This window comes from Panthera uncia, chromosome B4 (genome assembly GCF_023721935.1).
Source record: "Panthera uncia isolate 11264 chromosome B4, Puncia_PCG_1.0, whole genome shotgun sequence".
Taxonomy (NCBI): Eukaryota; Metazoa; Chordata; class Mammalia; order Carnivora; family Felidae; genus Panthera; species Panthera uncia.
In genome coordinates, this window is record NC_064809.1 from 52,258,508 (window position 1) to 52,276,660 (window position 18,153).

An 18,153-nucleotide genomic window follows, 5' to 3' on the forward strand; every position below is an offset into this window, starting at 1 on the left:
GTTATTAAAACTTTACTGTGCACTATATGAAATACTTTGATTTGGGAAAAAGGGAATTTATATGTTTATACCTTTATCTTCTCACCTACAATATAATAATATTCCTGCTTTCCCACCAGTTTTATTGAAAAATAATTGACACACATCACTGTGTAAGTTTAAGGCACGCAGCATGATGGTTTGATTTACATATATTGTGAAGTTATTACCACGATAGGCTCAGACAACATCCATCTTTCTCATTATAGATATAATGAAAAGAAAGACAAACAAGAAAAAGGAGAAAAAATGTTCTCCTTGTGCTTGGAACACATATAATTTACACTCTTAACAACTTTTCTGTATATCATACAGCTGTGTTAGCTATAGTCCTTATGTTGTATGTTACATCCCTACATTATTTACCTCCTAACTGAAAGCTTGTACCTTTTGACCACTTTCCTCTAATTTCTCCTCCACCCACCTCCTGCTTCTGGTAACCACAGTCTGACCTCTTTTTCTCAGTTTGGTGCTTTTAGTTTTGTTTATTTAAAGCTTCCACATATAAGTAAGATCATACAATGTTTGTCTTTCTCTGTCTTATTTCACTTAGCATATGTCTTCAAGGTCTATCCATGTTGTTGCCTTTGGTAGGATTTCCTTGTTTCTTTTTTAAATGGCTAAACAATATTTCATTATACACACACACACCACACACGTGTGTGTGTGATATGTGTGTGTGTGTGTGTGTGTGTATATAATTTATCCATTCATCCATTAATAGTACTTAGGTTGTTTTCATCTCTTGTCTATTATAAATAATGCTGCTATGAACATGGGACACAGATTTTTTTTTTGAGTGAATGTTTTCATTTTCATGAAGTGAATTTGAGAGTTTTTACTTGTTTTCAATATTTTTTGGAAGAGTTTGAAAAGAATTGGTGCTAATCTTTAAATATTTGGTAAAATTTACGAGAGACCATCTGGCCTTTCTTCATTGGGAGGTTTTTGATTACTGATTCAGCCTACTTACTAGTAATTAATGTGTTCAGATTTTGTTTCTTCCTGCTTTGGTCTTGGTAAATTATAGGTTTCCAAGAATTTTTCCATTTCTTCTAGGTTGTCCAGCTTGTTGGTATATAGTTATTTGTAGTAGCCTCTTTTGATCCTTTGAATTTCTGCGGTATTCATTGTATTGTCTCCTTTTTCATTTATATTTTGTTGATTTGGGTCCTTTCTCTTTTTCCCTTGTTTCTTTTAGCTAAGGGTTTGTCAGTGTTGTTTATCTTTGCAGAGAACCAATTCTTAGTTTGGTTAATCTACTCTGTGGTTTTTCTTTTTCTATTTCATTTATTTCTGCTCTATTCTTTATTATTCCTTTTACTCTGCCAACTCTGAGTTCAATTTGTTCTTCTTTATCTAGTTCTTAAGATGTAGATTTTAACTTGTTTATTTGGGATCTTTCTTCTTAATGTAGGCATTTGTGCTATGAACTTTCCTACCAGAACTGCTTTTGCTGCATCCCACAGTTTCTGATGTGTTGTCTTTCCATTTGTCTTAAGACACTTTTTAAATTCCTTTTAATTTCTTTGATCCATTGGTTGTTCAGGAAGGTATTGTTTGATTTCCATGGGTTTGTGAATTTTTACAGTTTTCGTCTTGTTACTGATTTCTAGATTTGTGCCATTGCAGTTAGCGAAGGTACTTGGTATGATTTCAATCTTCTTTCTTTTTTTAAATTTTTTTATGTTTGTTTGTTTTTGAGAGAGAGAGAAAGTGAGCAGGGGAGGAGCAGAGAGAGAGGGAGACACAGAATCTGAAGCAGGCTCTAGGCTCAAAACTGTGAGCACAGAGCCTAATCTAGGCTGGAACTCAAACCGCGAGATCATGAACTAAGTTGAAGTCAGATGCTTAACTGATTGAGCCACCCAAGTGCCCCTGATTTCAGTCTTCTTGAATTCGCTAAGACTTGTTTTGTGGCCTAACATATGGCCTATCCTAGAAAATGTTCTATGTGTGCTTGAGATAAATGTGTATTCTGCTGTTGGGTAGATTATTCTATTATTAGTCTTTTGGGTCCATTTGGTCTACAGTGTTGTGCAAATTTGCTGTTTCCTAATTGATTCTCTCTCTGGCTGATCCATGTATTGTGGACAGTCAGGTATTAAAGTTCCCAGCTATTACTATATTTCTTCTTGTAGCTCTGTTAGTTTTTGCTTTATGTATTTAGGTGCTCCAATGTTGGTTGCATAAATATTTTATAATTGTTATGTCTTCTTGCTGTAAAGACATATGCTGTAACATTATAAATAATGCTGTAACATTATAAATAATGTTCTTTGTTTTTACCATTTTTAGTTCAAAGTCTATTTTGTCTGAAAAAAGTATTGCTACTCTGTTTTTTCTGGGTTACCCATTTTCTTGAAATGTCTTTTTCCTTCCCTCTCAGTCTACTGTGCCTTTAAGGTTAAAGTGAGTATCTTTAAAGCAATGTGTTGCTGAATCATGTTTTTTTCACCAGTTGGCCATTCTGTATCTTTTAATTGGAAAACTTAATCTGTTTCCATTTAAAGTATTTACTGATAGGTAGGGACTTACTATTGTCATTTTGTTAATTGTTTTCTGGCTATTCTGTAGGTCTGTTTATTTTTTCCTTGCCTGCTGTTTATGTTTTAATGTCTTTTGATATCTGTATGCTTTCATTTCTTCAGCATATTTTTTTGTGTAATTATTAAAGGCTTTTCCCTTGTGGTTACCATGACACATACAGTATCTTAAACTTAAAATGCCATGTTTTATTTTTATTTTATTATTTTTTAAGTTTATTTATTTATTTTGAGGCAGGGGACAGAGAGAGAAGGAGAGAGAGAATCCCAAGCAGGCTCTGTGCCATCAGCACAGAGCCCCACGCAGGGTGAGATCATGACCTGAGCTGAAGCCTAGAGTCGGACACTTAACTGACTGAGGCACCCAAGGTTCCCCCTAAAATGTAGTATTTTAAACTGATAACAATTTAGCTTCAATATAATCCATAAACTTTACACTTCGAGTTCTTCTCCCCCTCATGTCTAAGATTATTATATTGCTATTATAATTTACACATAATTTATGTTGCATAACTAATAACAGATTATTGTAGTTATGATTATTTTTACATGTTTTTAACTTTTAAAGAAGAGCTGTAAGTGAATTATGCTCTACTGTCACCATATTGCAGAATCTATGAGTTTATATTTGTCATTATCAGTGAGATTTACACTACCTTTTTATGAAGTTAATTACCATTCTTTTACTTCCAGTCAAGATGTACTTAGCATTTCTTACAAAGCAGGTCTGATGGTAATGAAGTCCCCCAGCTTTTGTCTGTTTGGGAGTCTTTAATCCCTCCTTTGTTTCTGAAGGAGAACTTCATCAGGTATAGAATTCTTGGTTGACATTTATTTTCTTTCAGTATTCCAAATATATCATCCCATTTTATCCTGTCCTGAAAAGTGCTGTTGAAAAATCTGCCCATCATCTTATGGGAGTTCTCTTATATATACAAACTCTCTTTTCTCTTGCTGTTCTTAAAATTCTTTGTCTTTGACTTTTGATACTTTGATTGTAATTTGTCTTGGTGTAGCCCTATTTTGGTTGAACTTTTTAGGGGTCTTCAGGACCTCATGGATCTGGATGGCCATCTCTTTCCCCAGATTTGGGAAGTTTCCAGCCATTGGTGCTTTAAATATACTTTCTGTCCCTTCTGTTTCCTTTCTTATTCTAGAATTCCCGTAACACAAATATCATTTCCTTTCATTGTATCCCCATAATCCCCATAGGCATTTTTCACTCTTTTTCATCTCTTTTCCTTTTGGTCCTCTGACTGTGTAATTTGCGATGTTCTACTCTCCTGATCATTGATTCTTTCTTCTTCATGGTCAAATGTACTTTTGAAACTCTCTATTAAGTTCTTCAGTTATTCTATCTTTCACATTTGGATTTCTGTTTGGTTTTTGTCATTTGGTTTTGGGTTTGTTTTGATGGTTGCTATTTCCTTGTCAGACTTCTCTTTTTGTTTGCATTGCTTTCCTAATTTTGTCTAGTTGTCTGTTTTCTTGTAATTTACTATACTTCTTTATGAGGGGTAGTCTGAATTCTTTGTCAAACAGTTCATAGATCTTCATTTCTTTAGGATTAGTTATTGGAGCTTTATTAGTTTATGTTAGTGGTGTCATATTTATCTGACATTTTTGTGATCCTTGATTTCTTAGGTTGGTATCTACGCATTTGGGTAACTGAGCTTCTTTTCCAGACTTTGCAGGTTTGCTCTACAGAGACACTTTTCACCAGTCAGCTCAGTTTGTTTCTGGGTTGTCTCCTGGTAATGTCTTTGGGCAGGTAGGACCTGCTATTGTGGTCTATTTTGGAGTGAAACAACTGTTCAAGCTCTGAGGTTGGGAATGAGGGAGTGTGCCACTGGCTGATAATAATTGGATAGGACTGTTGGCTTGGTCCCCTACCTAAATAAGGCTGTAGTATGGGCTCCACAATGCATTGATTCTCTGGTCAGGCTTAGTAGATGGTCAGGACTGCTATTATATACAGTAATAGTGAGACTATGACAGGGACCCTAGCAGGGACCCAGGACCTACGCAGCTTGTTGTTTGGGGACATGAATCAGGCCAGAGTACACATTGAATGCTCTGGTTAGGTAAGGTCATCAGTTTTGCTCTGCAGATGGGGGAACCCACAGGCTGTGCTCTCTGTTCAAGTGCCACTGTATGTAAGGCTACTGATGGGTTATGCAGCTTCCCGTGTGCTCTATTTAGACCCCTGGTCAGACAGGCTATAGGTTGTATTTAGCAATGAGTAGGAGTAAAAACTTAGACTCTCTGCTTGGGCACAGCAGGAGAAGCAGCTCTAAAGCCTACAAAGCTCTTTGTTGTCTTAACTCAAGCTGTACCACATCTCATGTTCCCTGACCAAGCAGGGCCACTGGCTTTGTTCTGAAAGCTGTCTGTTCTCCCTGCCCATGTGTCAGCTCCAGTGATGCTGGACCACACAACTTCCAAGAGTTGGTCAGCTGGGGATAAGACACTCTCTACAGTGAGTAGGGCTGTCTCAGGGCAGGAGGGGGAGGTGTCATTCCAGCTATTTTCAGTTTCCCAAACAGGCTCTCAGGTTGAGAGTGGCTAGGAGTCACCCTCAGGCTTAGCTATGAATGAATCTCCCTGCCTGTGCATAGCATGGGAACACTCCACACCCAGCACTGGCTTTGCCCTCGGGGTATTCCACACTGCCCTTGCACCTCTTGGCTCAAGTGCCACCGGACCTCACTGCCTCTGGGAATTGTCACCAATCCTTTTGATCAGATGGGGCTGGAAGACACTCCCCACAGTGGGGGAGACTATGGACATACTGGGCTTTAGAGCTGACAAAACTCCTTGCTTAAGAATCTGAATCAGGCACATCTGCACCCACCAAGTTCACTGATCTGTGTGTGCCCCCAGCTTGGTTCTGCAGCTGAGCAAAGCTGCTGGTCAAGATTACTATTTGGGCATTGCTTGTATAAACTTGATCTGCCAAGATCCACGTCCTAGTTGTTGCAAACCCCTACCCCCCTTATATATCACAGTCCGATTCCCAGTGGTTGAGCCTCACAGATTCCCCTGCAGTCACCATGGTACAGATCAGAATAGGGACTCCCACAGAGCAACCTACAATTCTGGGAGGGGGGCTCGTTATCCACTTGGGTTGTCTTTTCCTGCAGGAGGAACCAGAATCTCAGGGGAGACTTTGTGCATTATTGTGCTTGCTGGGGTTAGAGCAGCGTGGTGGTCATCCTGTAGCTTCTTTTCTTACCCTTCTAATGCAGTCTGTCTTGATCTCTGTGGTGCAGAGGGAGTGCTTCAGCCTCACCCCCACGTTCTAGGACTCTCTCAGTGGTGTTTTTTGTTGAGTAGTTGTTGGTTGTTCTTGCGAGGGAGAGCTAAGTTGGGAACATCCTATGTTGCCATCTTTGTGACTGAAGGCAAATATCCCTCTTTTCATGGTTGTTGCCAGGGCTTGTACTGTCAGAAGTGTTCAAAATATGTAGACTAACAGTACTACAGAAGCAACGTGCTTTTCCTCTCTTACAAGGTTTATTTTAAATTTCATCCCAGGCAGTAAGTTTGGAGTCTTAAGGTCTGCTGTTTGTTTAAATTTAGTCAATCCTTGAGTTCCAAGAACTCTAATCATTGAGTGGATTGTTAAATTTGTATTTAAGAAGGAATTGCATTTCTCTGAGAATCTCAGCTGGCAGCTATAAAGAATTTGCAATGAAAAAGATCACTCTTCTCATAAATTTCCCTTAGAAAATATGTTGTATTAAGACACATATGGCACTACTCCCATTGACTTGATTAAAAAAAAAGTGGTGGAAAACTCAAAAACTCGCAATTAACTATCAAAATAATTAAAGAATTGCCTAAAGCAGTGCCTGTCAGAAGTCTTTTTTTTTTTTTTTTCCAAAATATAGCAGTTAAAATCTTGCCTTGGCCTATCAGCCCTCTACAGCCTTGCCTGGCAGATTCTCTGAACATGTTCCCTGTCCCCTGCTCCTCCTTCCCCTTTGCTAAGGTGCTTTCCTTCCACACTGACCTCCCAACTGACCTTCTGACTTCTCCCAGGTAGGGCCCTCTTTCTGAAACATGCTTCCCCCAGTACTGTCTAAATGTCTTCCTTACTGCACCAGGCCTCTGTTCAAATTTTACCCCTAGAACATTTCTGAATTTCTGTTCTTTGTTCTATGTTCTCTGCATAATTTTTCTCTATATCACTTAAAACTACTGGAGTTTCTTTTCTTTTAATCCCTCCTCCTCCTCTCCTTCTTCTTTTTCTTTTCTCTTCCTTTCCCCACCTCTTCCACCTATTTTTTTTTTTTTTTTAAGGTTCTGTCTCTTCCAAGAGAGTGGAAGCTCCATGAGAGCTGGGATTTTGTTGTTGTTGTTGTTGGCTACTGCATCCTTAGTCTCTGGAACAGGACACACAATTTCTCTGTGTAGACACTTTCTTTATACAACGTCATACCTCCATCCTGCTCCTTATGTTTACCCTGCTTTTCTAAGATTATCTGAAGGTGGCCATATTCTAACAAATAGTCTAAATTAAACTAGCCGTTTCCAACCTTTTTACATCAGAGCATATGATGTATGATCTGTATATATGATGTGTTATATGTGATACAACATGTGAATACAGTAGTGTTCCACAGACAGCAGTGGAGAAAGGGGAAAGGATTTAGAGCTTGGTGAAAATTTTATTTCCTTTGTTTTATAAAAATATAATACAATATCATTAGAAAATATTAGAAATAATATTAAAAATTAAATTTATTCTGAAAGCTACAAAAAAAATCTTATTTAAAAAAATTTACAGCCCTAGTACTTCACAGGACACCTATAACCCACTTGTTGCACACAATGATAGATTTGTTGGGAAACTCTAAGACTTAAGTGAAGTTTTTGTTTTGTTTGTTTAGGAGATTATATGTTGTGTAGGTTTGTCAGTGTCTTTGGTAAAATAGCTAAATCTTTTCCAAAGACATAGAAGTCAGTATAAAAACCCTTAGGTGTGTTGTTGTTAAGTGCAGTACAGATGCTGTCTAGCAGATCATGGATTCTTCTTCCTCCTCGGACAGCCTCTGATAGAAGTATGGGCTAAAACCACATTTAACTAAGAACAGCTGCACTCACTCCATATTCTCCTGTTCATTAGTACTGTGACCATGGGAAGGTTATTTAACCTGAGTCTGAATGATTTCTTTACCTATGAAGGCAAGTGATTAAGCTACTGATCAAGTATCAACAATAGAGAGGTGCCTGGGTCGCTCAGTCGGTTAAGGGGTTAAGCATGTCACTCTTGATTTTGGCTCAGGTCATGATCTCACGGTTTGTGGGATCTTGCCCGGAGTCCAGCTCTGCACTGACAGCATGGTACCTGCTTGGGATTCTCACCGTCTCCCTCTCTCTCGACTTCTCCCCCATTTGTGCTCTCTCTTTCTCTCGAAAATAAATAAATGAACTTAAAAGAAAGCAACAACAGAAATATTTGAAAGGAGTAGGAGGATAGGAGGGGCTCCCAGCTTCCACATTTATCAAAGGAAGAGCACAATTTCTCCTCTGGTATAACAAAACAAAAGAAATAATGATGCCAACAAGAGATGTGAAAATTACAAAAGCCTTTCAGCAAGCTTAATATTACTTTCAATGGACCCAAAAATCTTCGGGTGTAATATATCAAACTTTTGAGAGAACTGGACGTTGGAAGCAAACTAAGCCAGCCGCGAGTTCCCCACACATATTAGTCAATGATGTGAGAGCTGCCTGTTGTGTGTTTCCCTTGAGTGGTGAGAAATAGAAAACAACTCAAGATTTCATTTCATTTGCCTTACAGTAGGTTGTTCAGCCATAAAATGCTGGAAAACAGTAAGCAGATGGCTGTTCAGAAGATAGTTCTCTCTTCAGTTTTCAGTGCAGGCTGCCTTCTCTGTGTTTGGAAGAATGGAACTTCAAAAGATCTCGTCCCTGTATTCAAGTATCAGCACTTTGAAATCTAAGCCAGTTTTCTGTACAGTTTTCACAATCAAGAGTAAACGCACTTTGGCACAGATATCAACACTTACAATTTAGGCTTTAGTCCTTTTGTTTCATCTGAAATGGATCATATTACATTTTTAAATGTTTTCTTCAGATACTATTCTGATCAGAGTTCTGTCTCACACCAATAACGTAGGTTCACTAAAAATGTTGATGGTTAATAAAGTTAATTGCCTCTCAAAAATATATCTTCTTTATTTACGAATTTTAAGCATCGGATACCTGCCAAACTCTGCTCCAGATAAGTTAATGTTTAAAACAATAGCAGATCCTGTTACTGCTAAAAATTTCTCAACCTTAGAGAAGGCAAACACATGAGGAAATTTTAATTATTATGTCAGAATGACAAGAAGAAACAAAGATGGGAGGAGAAAATAATATCCTTCTGTCCTGAAGTTACTCCAGGACACCAAGGCTTTAGCTCAACTTGCCAACAGTGCCACTGATCTTTTCATGATGATCCATTCTTCCCATTTCGTGCCATGGAGACACCCCACTGTACACCTTGTCTCCAGATGGTGGTGTGCAGAGAGGGCAAGCCCCATGGCCTGAGTGCTCACGTGGTCCTGATGGAGTGAGAGGGGGTCTAAGGTGATGCAGAAGAGCTGTGGTTTCTAATTTCCAAAAAGTTTATTTAGTGGTTTAATAAATCTTTGTCTTTCTAGGTGCCCTAGCTAAAATTTCACCTCTTTCGTCGCCCTGTTCCTCACCTCCCCGAGGGACCCCCGCCAGCAGCCCAGTCAGCAAAATTTCTGCAGTGCAGTTTCCAGAATCTGCCAACACAGCTGCCAAACAGGGCCTAAGTTCTCGCAGGGCATTAACTTATACTCAGAGTGCCCCTGACCTATCTCCTCAGATCCTCCCTCCACCTGTTATATGTAGCAGGTAAGGATTTTATCGTGTTAACTAGACTTTAACTCATCAGAAAACGAATACTAGTTTTCTTCTTAGGAACACTTACCTCCAGTCCACATAGCTATGTGGAGGTTTGACAAAGCAATGGACAGGAAAAGTAGAAAATATTTTATGTTGAATAGAAACTTAATTTTTTTTTGTGGTTGTCTGTTAATACAAAGCTTTGAGTCCATACAGTCCATACAGCTAAACTTTGGAGATGATATAAAATAATTAGTTGTATATTTCCTCTGCTTACTGATGGAGAATGCATAAAACCTGTAAGTAAAAAATTGTATCAAGTCATTTAGTATAATAGGATGTTGTGTTGGAATTTTTTTAAATTTTTTTAATGTTTATTGATTTTTGAGAGATAGAGTGTGTGTGTGTGTGTGTGTGTGTGTGTGTGTGTGTGCGTGTGTGTGCGCGAGTGGGGGAGGGGTAGAGAGAGGGAGACACAGAATCTGAAGCAGGCTCCAGGCTCCGAGCTGCCAGCACAGAACCCAACACAGGGCTCGAACCCATGAACCGTGAGATCACAACCTGAGCTGAAGTCGGACGCCCAACCGAGGCATCCAGACGCCCCATGTGTTGGAATATTTTTATGTCCAGGGAGGATTTTATATTGATTTTAAGGGTATTTTATCTTAAGCATGCAATTCCCACTTTGAAAATATGCAAATAACACGACATGTTACAGTTGGACCAAATGGGTCTCTGAATGCAATTAAGCAATCGGTTTGTATTGCTCTATCATTTTTAAATAGAATTAGAAATAAGAAATCATGTCTTGTCACAGAGGATAAAAAAAAAAAAAGGCCTAGCATGGTGAGAGTAGTTATTTTGCCAACATTGTCCTGAGAAGGAAATACCTCCTCTTACTGATATGGTAATATTATTGTTCTCTAGAACAGCTTCAACTTGAAGAACTGGTTTTAAAGCATTACAGTATTCTTTTAACTACAAGAGTTGAGTGTTTTTAAACTAAGTATAATCATGAGAGTGTTATTTCTTTTCTAAGGTTACTGAGGATAACCATTTGCATAAATGACTTACATATTGATAGTTTACTATCACCTGGTGGTTCACAGACCCAAATTTAAGCTTCACACGTTTCATTTTCTGATCATTTATTCAAAAACTATATTCTTTTCTCTTTACAAATATTTTTAAAGGGAAATCATTTTTGTTAGTTTCCTGGTCCAGGGTCAGAGTAAAAAGTTATTTTACCATCCAAAAGTTATTCTGTTACCCTCTCTATGACAGCTTTTTTAATGAAATAATTTATGTGGAATATTAATCCCATCTTTCCCCCCACCTCCCCACACACAAAGCATGATCTGTGGTAAAACAGACCTATCATGTATATTTCCCTCAGCAATTCACAACACACATCACTTTATTAAAAGCTCTGAGAAGTCCTGCAAAAAGAAACCTCTTGATTTTTGTCTCATCTAGCATTTCCTGAATATATCTGACCACATAACCAGTTTCTTTAGGTGAACACACAGTAATTTCCCATGGAGCTAGTGTTTGATGGAACATCCTTAAGAAACATGTTTTTGTGGTATGCATCCTAAGCCAAGACAAAGCTCAGTGGAGTAATCACCATCAAGGACATCTGCTTCCAGCATTTCTAGGGAGACTCTCCCACTGCGGGCTTCAGACTTGTGGGAAATAAGTTGCCTAAAGAAAGCAGAGATGTTCTGATCTACCACTCACACAGCTCTTCTCATCACAGTCTATTTTTTTGTGAATTTAGCAGGAAGAATGTTAATGGGATTTTTATAAAAGAGGTTTTGGAGAAAAACAAGACAATTTCACTGCCTGCTTTTTCAGTAATGTTTATAAATCCAGTAGTGTGTCTTTTATTTGTTTGGGCTTTATAAATCTGTAATTCAAACCATGTTCTATTATTGCCTTCAAGGCAACCACCCATGTAGGCACAGAGAGCTCCAGAAACACACGACTAATTATTGTGGTTTCCCCTGCTGAACTCGAAGGGTTTGGCATTGAATCCGTCTTTTGGCTGCTGTAATGTCTACGCAACAAGCCATTTTTTTGGCATAAGAGGTAGTATATTTGGACTACTAATTTAAGTGTTCCTTTTAAGTATTATCTTGCAATGAAAATTCTTAAAACTAATAAACCCGGCATCTACCAAGTGTCACCCAAGAATGTAAGCCCATCATTTGTGTCTGTTTTTTCCCCCACTTTGGTCCAGTCATTTTCTTTTGATTCCCTAAATCAAAGTGATGGGATTTCATAATTAGAAATATTTCACATGTGATGCTTTTCCACTTACATTTAAGGCTTGAAAATAAATTTACTTAGGATGAAAATATTCTCTACCTAGAAAAATGCTTATCTCTACAACATATATCTAAGCACAATTCAGGGAAAAGAAAAGTGATGAGACGTTTAATATATTAAATTATGAACCATTTCATTTCTTTTCCTTTTAGAGTAAATAATCTGTGGTTAAATAACAAAACCGTCCGAGACCATTTGTAGTATTAGGCAGAAGAAAAGAACCCATAAGCAAAAGGCAGAATTAAAATCTAACCATGGAGTTTCTAAACAAGATAAGTGAGAGAAGAAACTTGCCCAACCATTTGTGGGGTTGCTTTTTAATTTATGAAACAGTCAAAAGTGTTGAGAAAATAAGTGTCCTACATTCTCCAAAGTCCTCTGTTAAAGAGCCCAGTCTCTCAAGTATTTTCATTTTTCTAGGTTACTCACAGCATACCCCTTTGGCCTGTTTTTCTCAACTAGTGTTCTGTGCTAGTCAGTTTTACATTCACTCTTCATCAAAATGTATCTCTACTTTCTTCATTTCCTTAGGGCCTTAACAGTGACTGGTCAATATTAAAAAAAATTAATTTTTATTTTGTGACAAAAAGTTAACATACTAGCATTCTATTTTCACATATGCAATCTTTTCTTAAAGGGCTCCTTGGGCATAAAATGTCTCTTAATCCACAGAAATAAATCTAATAATGAGGCTTTTAAACAGATACAAAGGGATTCCACTGGAAAACATATTTTTTAACTAAATGTGCATCAGCACCTCCAAAATCATTATTATAAATAGGTAGCAGACAATCCCAGGATTCTCTAAATAACGTAACAATTTTGCCAGTAGTTTCACCTCAACTATGGTCTAGACTATAGAGGAAGATGAGCGTTGAGTGGAGTTTCTGATCATTTGTATTGATGACATTCTCACAAAAAAGAAAACAGTATATCAGCATATCAGCATCTGTATATAAAGCAAAATGAGGTTTTCTATCAAATAAGTAGAAGATAGAAAGATTTGATTATTATTGCCCTTCATGTGTACATAGATGGTGTATGTCTGTGACTTTTTGAAAAGAAAGAATATACTTACAGCTGTTCCAATATTTCTCAGCTGTGGCAGACCATATCCCCAAGGGACCCCGGCTGCTGTGCCCCTGGAGAGAAGCAGTGCTACCATTCGGACACCAAGCAGAACGGGTAATTCTTTGTTTGGATTCTTTTGCTTAAAATGGAAATCACTTTACTTTTTTTTTTTTCCTCTGATCAAAAAGGTAACATATATTTCTGACTTTTTAGATAACAAATTTAAAAAGATAGTGAAGGAAGACAAAATCATCCATAGTCCTACTACCTAAGAGCTAATCGTGGGTAAAATTTTGATGCAAAGCTATCCAAAATGGTTTTCAATATCTATACACAAATGTATGTATTTTTAAAACTAGAAGTCATTTTATATAATGTGTAGAACTATATAGAAATGTCATATTATCTTGGACACTGAAGGGTCATCCCTTTTAGGGAACTCTCTGGAGATCTCCATTACAGGCTGAGAATCACTATAAGCTTGTAAAAATGGCTTTTTCTTGAAGCAATGTCATGGAGAGGTTAAAAGAACACAGGCATTCAAGGCTGGTTTTACCTTTATTTGACTGTCTACTAGTTTGTATTGTAATCTCTGTGACTCAATTCCTTCATCTGTGGATGTGGATGATAACAGTACATACCAGACAGGATTGTTGTGAGAATTAAATTACTTAAAACATGTAATGGAAACACTAATTTGAAAAGATATATGCACTCCTATGTTTACTGCAGCATTATTTACAACAGCCAAGGTATGGAAGCAACCTAACACATGACAGAATATTACTCAGCCATAAAAACATAATGAAATCTTGCCATTTGTGACAACATGGGTAGACCTAGAGGCTATTATGCTAAGTGAAATAAGTCAGAGAAAGACAAATAACACATGATTTCATTTATATGTGGAAACTGAAAACCAAACAAACAGAAACAAACTCATAACTACAGGGAAAAAATGTTATTGCCAGAATGGAATAGAGTAAGGGGATGGACAAAATAGGTGAAGGGAATTACGAGGTGCAGACTTCCAGTTATAAAATAAATAATTCATGAGCATGAAAGGTAGAGCAAAGGGAATATTGTCACTAATATCATAACTGTACAGTAAGTACACTTATGGTAAGCACTGCATAATGTATATAATTATTGAATCACTATTTTGTATACCTGACACTAATACATTATTTTATGTCAACTATACTTCAATTTAAAAAATCAAGTAAAATACTTAATAGTATCTAGGTCACTGTAAGTAATGTAAACAGTGACCCACTGTTTGCTGCCATCACTACAGTAATTATTATTTTTATTGATGCAGATCTAGGGACTTGCTTTTGTTAGCGCTGAAGATCTACATGGTAGGAAAAAAATGGCTTCTCTGAACTACAGAGTTTAGGGTGATAAAGGTATGCAAGAATGGTTCGTGATTATCTGCTTCAACAGGTATGTCAAGGGACACAGGCAAGAAAAATTCAAAAGGAGAATTCTCTGTGATATTGTAGCATTCTGAAGACTCAGAATATCCCCTCCTTATGTCCCTGATATTCTTTGACTCTACTGAGCCTGATAGAATATGGGTAGTAGTTTCTTATCTCCTTTGTGGCCTCATGTAGAGCTATGGCCTTTGAGTGTTCTTCATTTTTTCTACAAATTCTGAGATTGAAACTTGTCGATTGTATTTTCATGCTGTGTCTCATTCTAACATAGAACAAACTTCATGAGAAAGATGGAAGAAAGACAGGTCCTTGGAAAAGTCTTATAAGATACCCCTGATTGCAATAGTCTACCTAACAAAAGCCATTATTCGCTAACAACTTCAGAAAAATTAGATAGTAAAGGTATGACGGCATACAACAATACTAGAATATCCACATCTGAGAAGGGAGAACAAAGAGGAAATACTTTACCTGACTTCAAGACTTAAACTATAGTAATCAAGATAGTGTGGTGCAGGAATAAGGATCAGCAAATAGGTCAAATGGAATAGATCAGAAAGCCCCAAATTAGACCCATGTCTACACCATCACTGAATTTTCAACAAAGATGCCAGAGCATTCCAAGAGGGTTGGAAAAAAATGAATTTCACCCCCTACTGCACACCATATGAAACATGGTCCTGAGGTGGAGCATAGACCTAAATGTAAAAGCTAAAACAATAAAGGTTCTGAAAGAAAACAGAGGAAGATATATTTGTGACTTAGGAGAAAGCAAAGATTCCATAGGGATCTTAGCAATAACCATAAAAGAAAAAAAAAAGCTAGGCTTTATCAAAAGTAAAGAATATAGGACGTTGGGTCAGATTTCATGGGTTCAAAGTCATGCTGCAAAATTTACCAGCTGTGTGCCTTAAGCCATATACTTATCCCTTCTGTGCCTCCATTTCCTTTCTGCAAAGTAAGGATATGAGTAATGCAGTGATGTGCTGTAAAACCCGCCTCAGGATTGTGTAGGTTTAAAGGCGTTAGTACAAATAAGGTGCTTTCAGTGCTGTCCAGCACATGGCCACTCACACAGTAAACTTCATTCAGGCACTTGTTCAGCCATGAGAAGATTCTTTCGAGGTCTTTGCCCCAGAAGCATGTTCTACAGACTCTACACCTTACCTGATTGGGCCTCTGGTTAGCATAGTTTAGTGCTGATTGAAATGGGAGACAGTGGAAGGAGGCATCTAAGGAGGAAAGCCACAGCTTCCTATGGAGATTGGACACACAAGATGTCCCCAGTCCTTCAGCACATGCTACTGTGCCATGTCCCACAGACACCACCTTGTTCTCAGCTATCAGCTAACTTCTACCATGTGCCCATTCTGGAGTTAGTGTTTTGTCAGCTACTTGCTGGTTTAATGTGTTGGCGGATGCATAAAGGAAAAAGGAACATAATGTTATAAGATTTGTAAAAAGTATAAACTGCTGATCTACATATTATTACTGAGGAATAACTGAGCGTAATATAAACCACAGGTCATAATTCTGTCTATTTTCTTGGGTTAAAAAATGTGTACTTTTCTCCACTTCATGATCTCACCTTCTTGGCGTGTCAGCTCATGAAAGCAGTTATTTCCCTACTCGCTTAGGAATATGCGCTCACATAGGACCCCTTTTTCCATTTGCAGGTTTCATCCTAATCTGTTCTCTTGTAATTGCAGATGACACTACTCAAGTTACCTCTGATTATGAAACCAATAACAACAGCGATAGCAGTGATATTGTACAGAATGAAGATGAGACCGAGTGCCCGAGAGAGCCTCTAAGGAAAGCTTCGGCTTGTGGCACCTACACGTCTGAGACCATGATATTCCTGGTAGCCCCACATCACTGCGCTCATTCATTTACTTGAGAGATTGCCTTCTGTTACAGAAATTGACTTAGAAACAGACCCCTGAGTCGTTAGATTTACAGATGTATCTCTTTTGGAGCACACATGTGTTATAGCCATACCTATGTGTGTCAGTATATGTTTTCCTTATGCAAGTATATCAGTCTCTTAATGATTCTATTATTTAGTGATTAAAACCATAAATATTCATGTCCACAAGTGACTACAGGTGTTTAATCCTAGAATCTAAAAATGTAAATGTAAAAGTGCATAGAAAAAAAATTATTTCATCCAATAAAAAATATTTTATAAACATCAGTAAAAGTGAAATATGTTAGTTGTCTTAGGGCTTCTGCTACTTTTTCCTAGCACTTCCTTTATTTAGAAAGCATGCCAATATTTATTTTCCTTATTGTATTAAGCTAGATTTATACTGACACTTGCTACCCGTTAAAATATCCTTTAATGATGACTGATTTGGGGTGTTTATAGAGATCCTTTTAAAGAAGATAAAAGCATACATTTGAGTCTGATTAATCTTGGGGAGGCAGCAAATAATAGAAAATAGTTCACTGTCATGTAATTATCCATTGTTGCTATTATCATTTTTATTTTACCTGAGTTACCATTTATACTTTTAATTTAAAGAGATTGTCAGATAATGTAATTTGCATGTTTCCTAATCCTCACTATCATTTTTTATTTTTACCTTTTGGTAAATGTACTCTTAAGAATATCCTCATTTAGAACATATTGTAAAATGTCTTTACATTTCTTTAGTGCGGGTTTCTTTATAAACCATACATCACATGAATTAAATAAAAATAGTGAAAAATGTGGCAGTTATCATAGGATTAATGCTGATTTTGAAACAATAATATAAATTTGGCCGAGTAGGGGGTGATTGACTCCTCCCCCATCATGGGTTTCTCTTGAAAGTCCAATATAAACCAGGAACCCTCCCAGAAAAATTTACATATACTTCTAAAGAGATAAATTTATATACAATTTCAGAGCATCCTAAAGTCCTTTAGTCTTTATTGAAGAATCCCATAGTAGGTGAAAAGCAGTTCTATTTTAGGAAAGAAACATCCATTTTTTTCTGTGGCATATATGAACCAGCAATAGGCAGGCACCTAATACGCAAAATTCATGGTATGAAACAGCGTTAGGACCTTCTCTCCTTACTTTGGGACCAATGTCTTATTCACCTTGCTTTTTTTTTTTTTTTAAGATCATTCATTCACCCTGAAGTTTTAAGTCATTTATTTTTGTAAACTCAGTTGTTGAACAAAGTGCAAATTGCTTCGTAGAAAAAAATTACATGTTCTTAAAATATTTTCTTCTTCATTATAGGACAAACCAGTTCTTGCTCCTGAACCTCTTGTCATGGATAACTTGGACTCAATTATGGAGCAGCTAAATACTTGGAATTTTCCGATTTTTGATTTGGTGGAAAAAATAGGAAGAAAATGTGGCCGTATTCTCAGCCAGGTAAGGAATGCATTCATACGTGCGACTTTAAATGTAGGAAAAAAAAAAAAAAAAACTCCATGGTTGGTTAAAGCTCTGTACATGCTTGACACTGGTGGTAGACTTCAGGTGGAGAAAGGAAGTTTTAGTACCTCACATTCTGTAGATTCCTTGGTAGTGGGTCAACAAAAGAAGTTGGAATTTCAAGTGAGTGAATACCATAATGTACAATTAAAATACGTAGTTTTTAAGACAGAGGGGAGAGGAACAGGGACAAAAGAAATAAAAGGCGATACAAGCCCTCAAGATAAGAAAGCTACCTAATAATAAATAGTAATTTATTGTCTATAATTTTTTTCCAATGACTAGTTTTTAATTTTTTTTAATATTTCAGAGTTGTTTAGGTCTTACCAAAAAGTAAGATATTGTGCAGAAACACGTTTCCTTCCATTGCTGTGAGAAACATATCAGAGTTCTCTGTTCTAAT

The 18,153-nt window shown here is 37.2% G+C and overlaps 1 protein-coding gene across 1 annotated transcript in view; it reads left to right on the top strand.

Moving 5' to 3' along the window:
* The window catches only part of PDE3A (phosphodiesterase 3A), a 324,368-nt gene that overhangs the window by 270,567 nt on the left and 35,648 nt on the right, over positions 1–18,153 (top strand). The window contains 4 exon segments of the mRNA XM_049627129.1: positions 9,263–9,482; positions 12,904–12,989; positions 16,024–16,178; positions 17,550–17,687. Coding sequence (XP_049483086.1) covers positions 9,263–9,482; positions 12,904–12,989; positions 16,024–16,178; positions 17,550–17,687 — 599 coding nt within the window.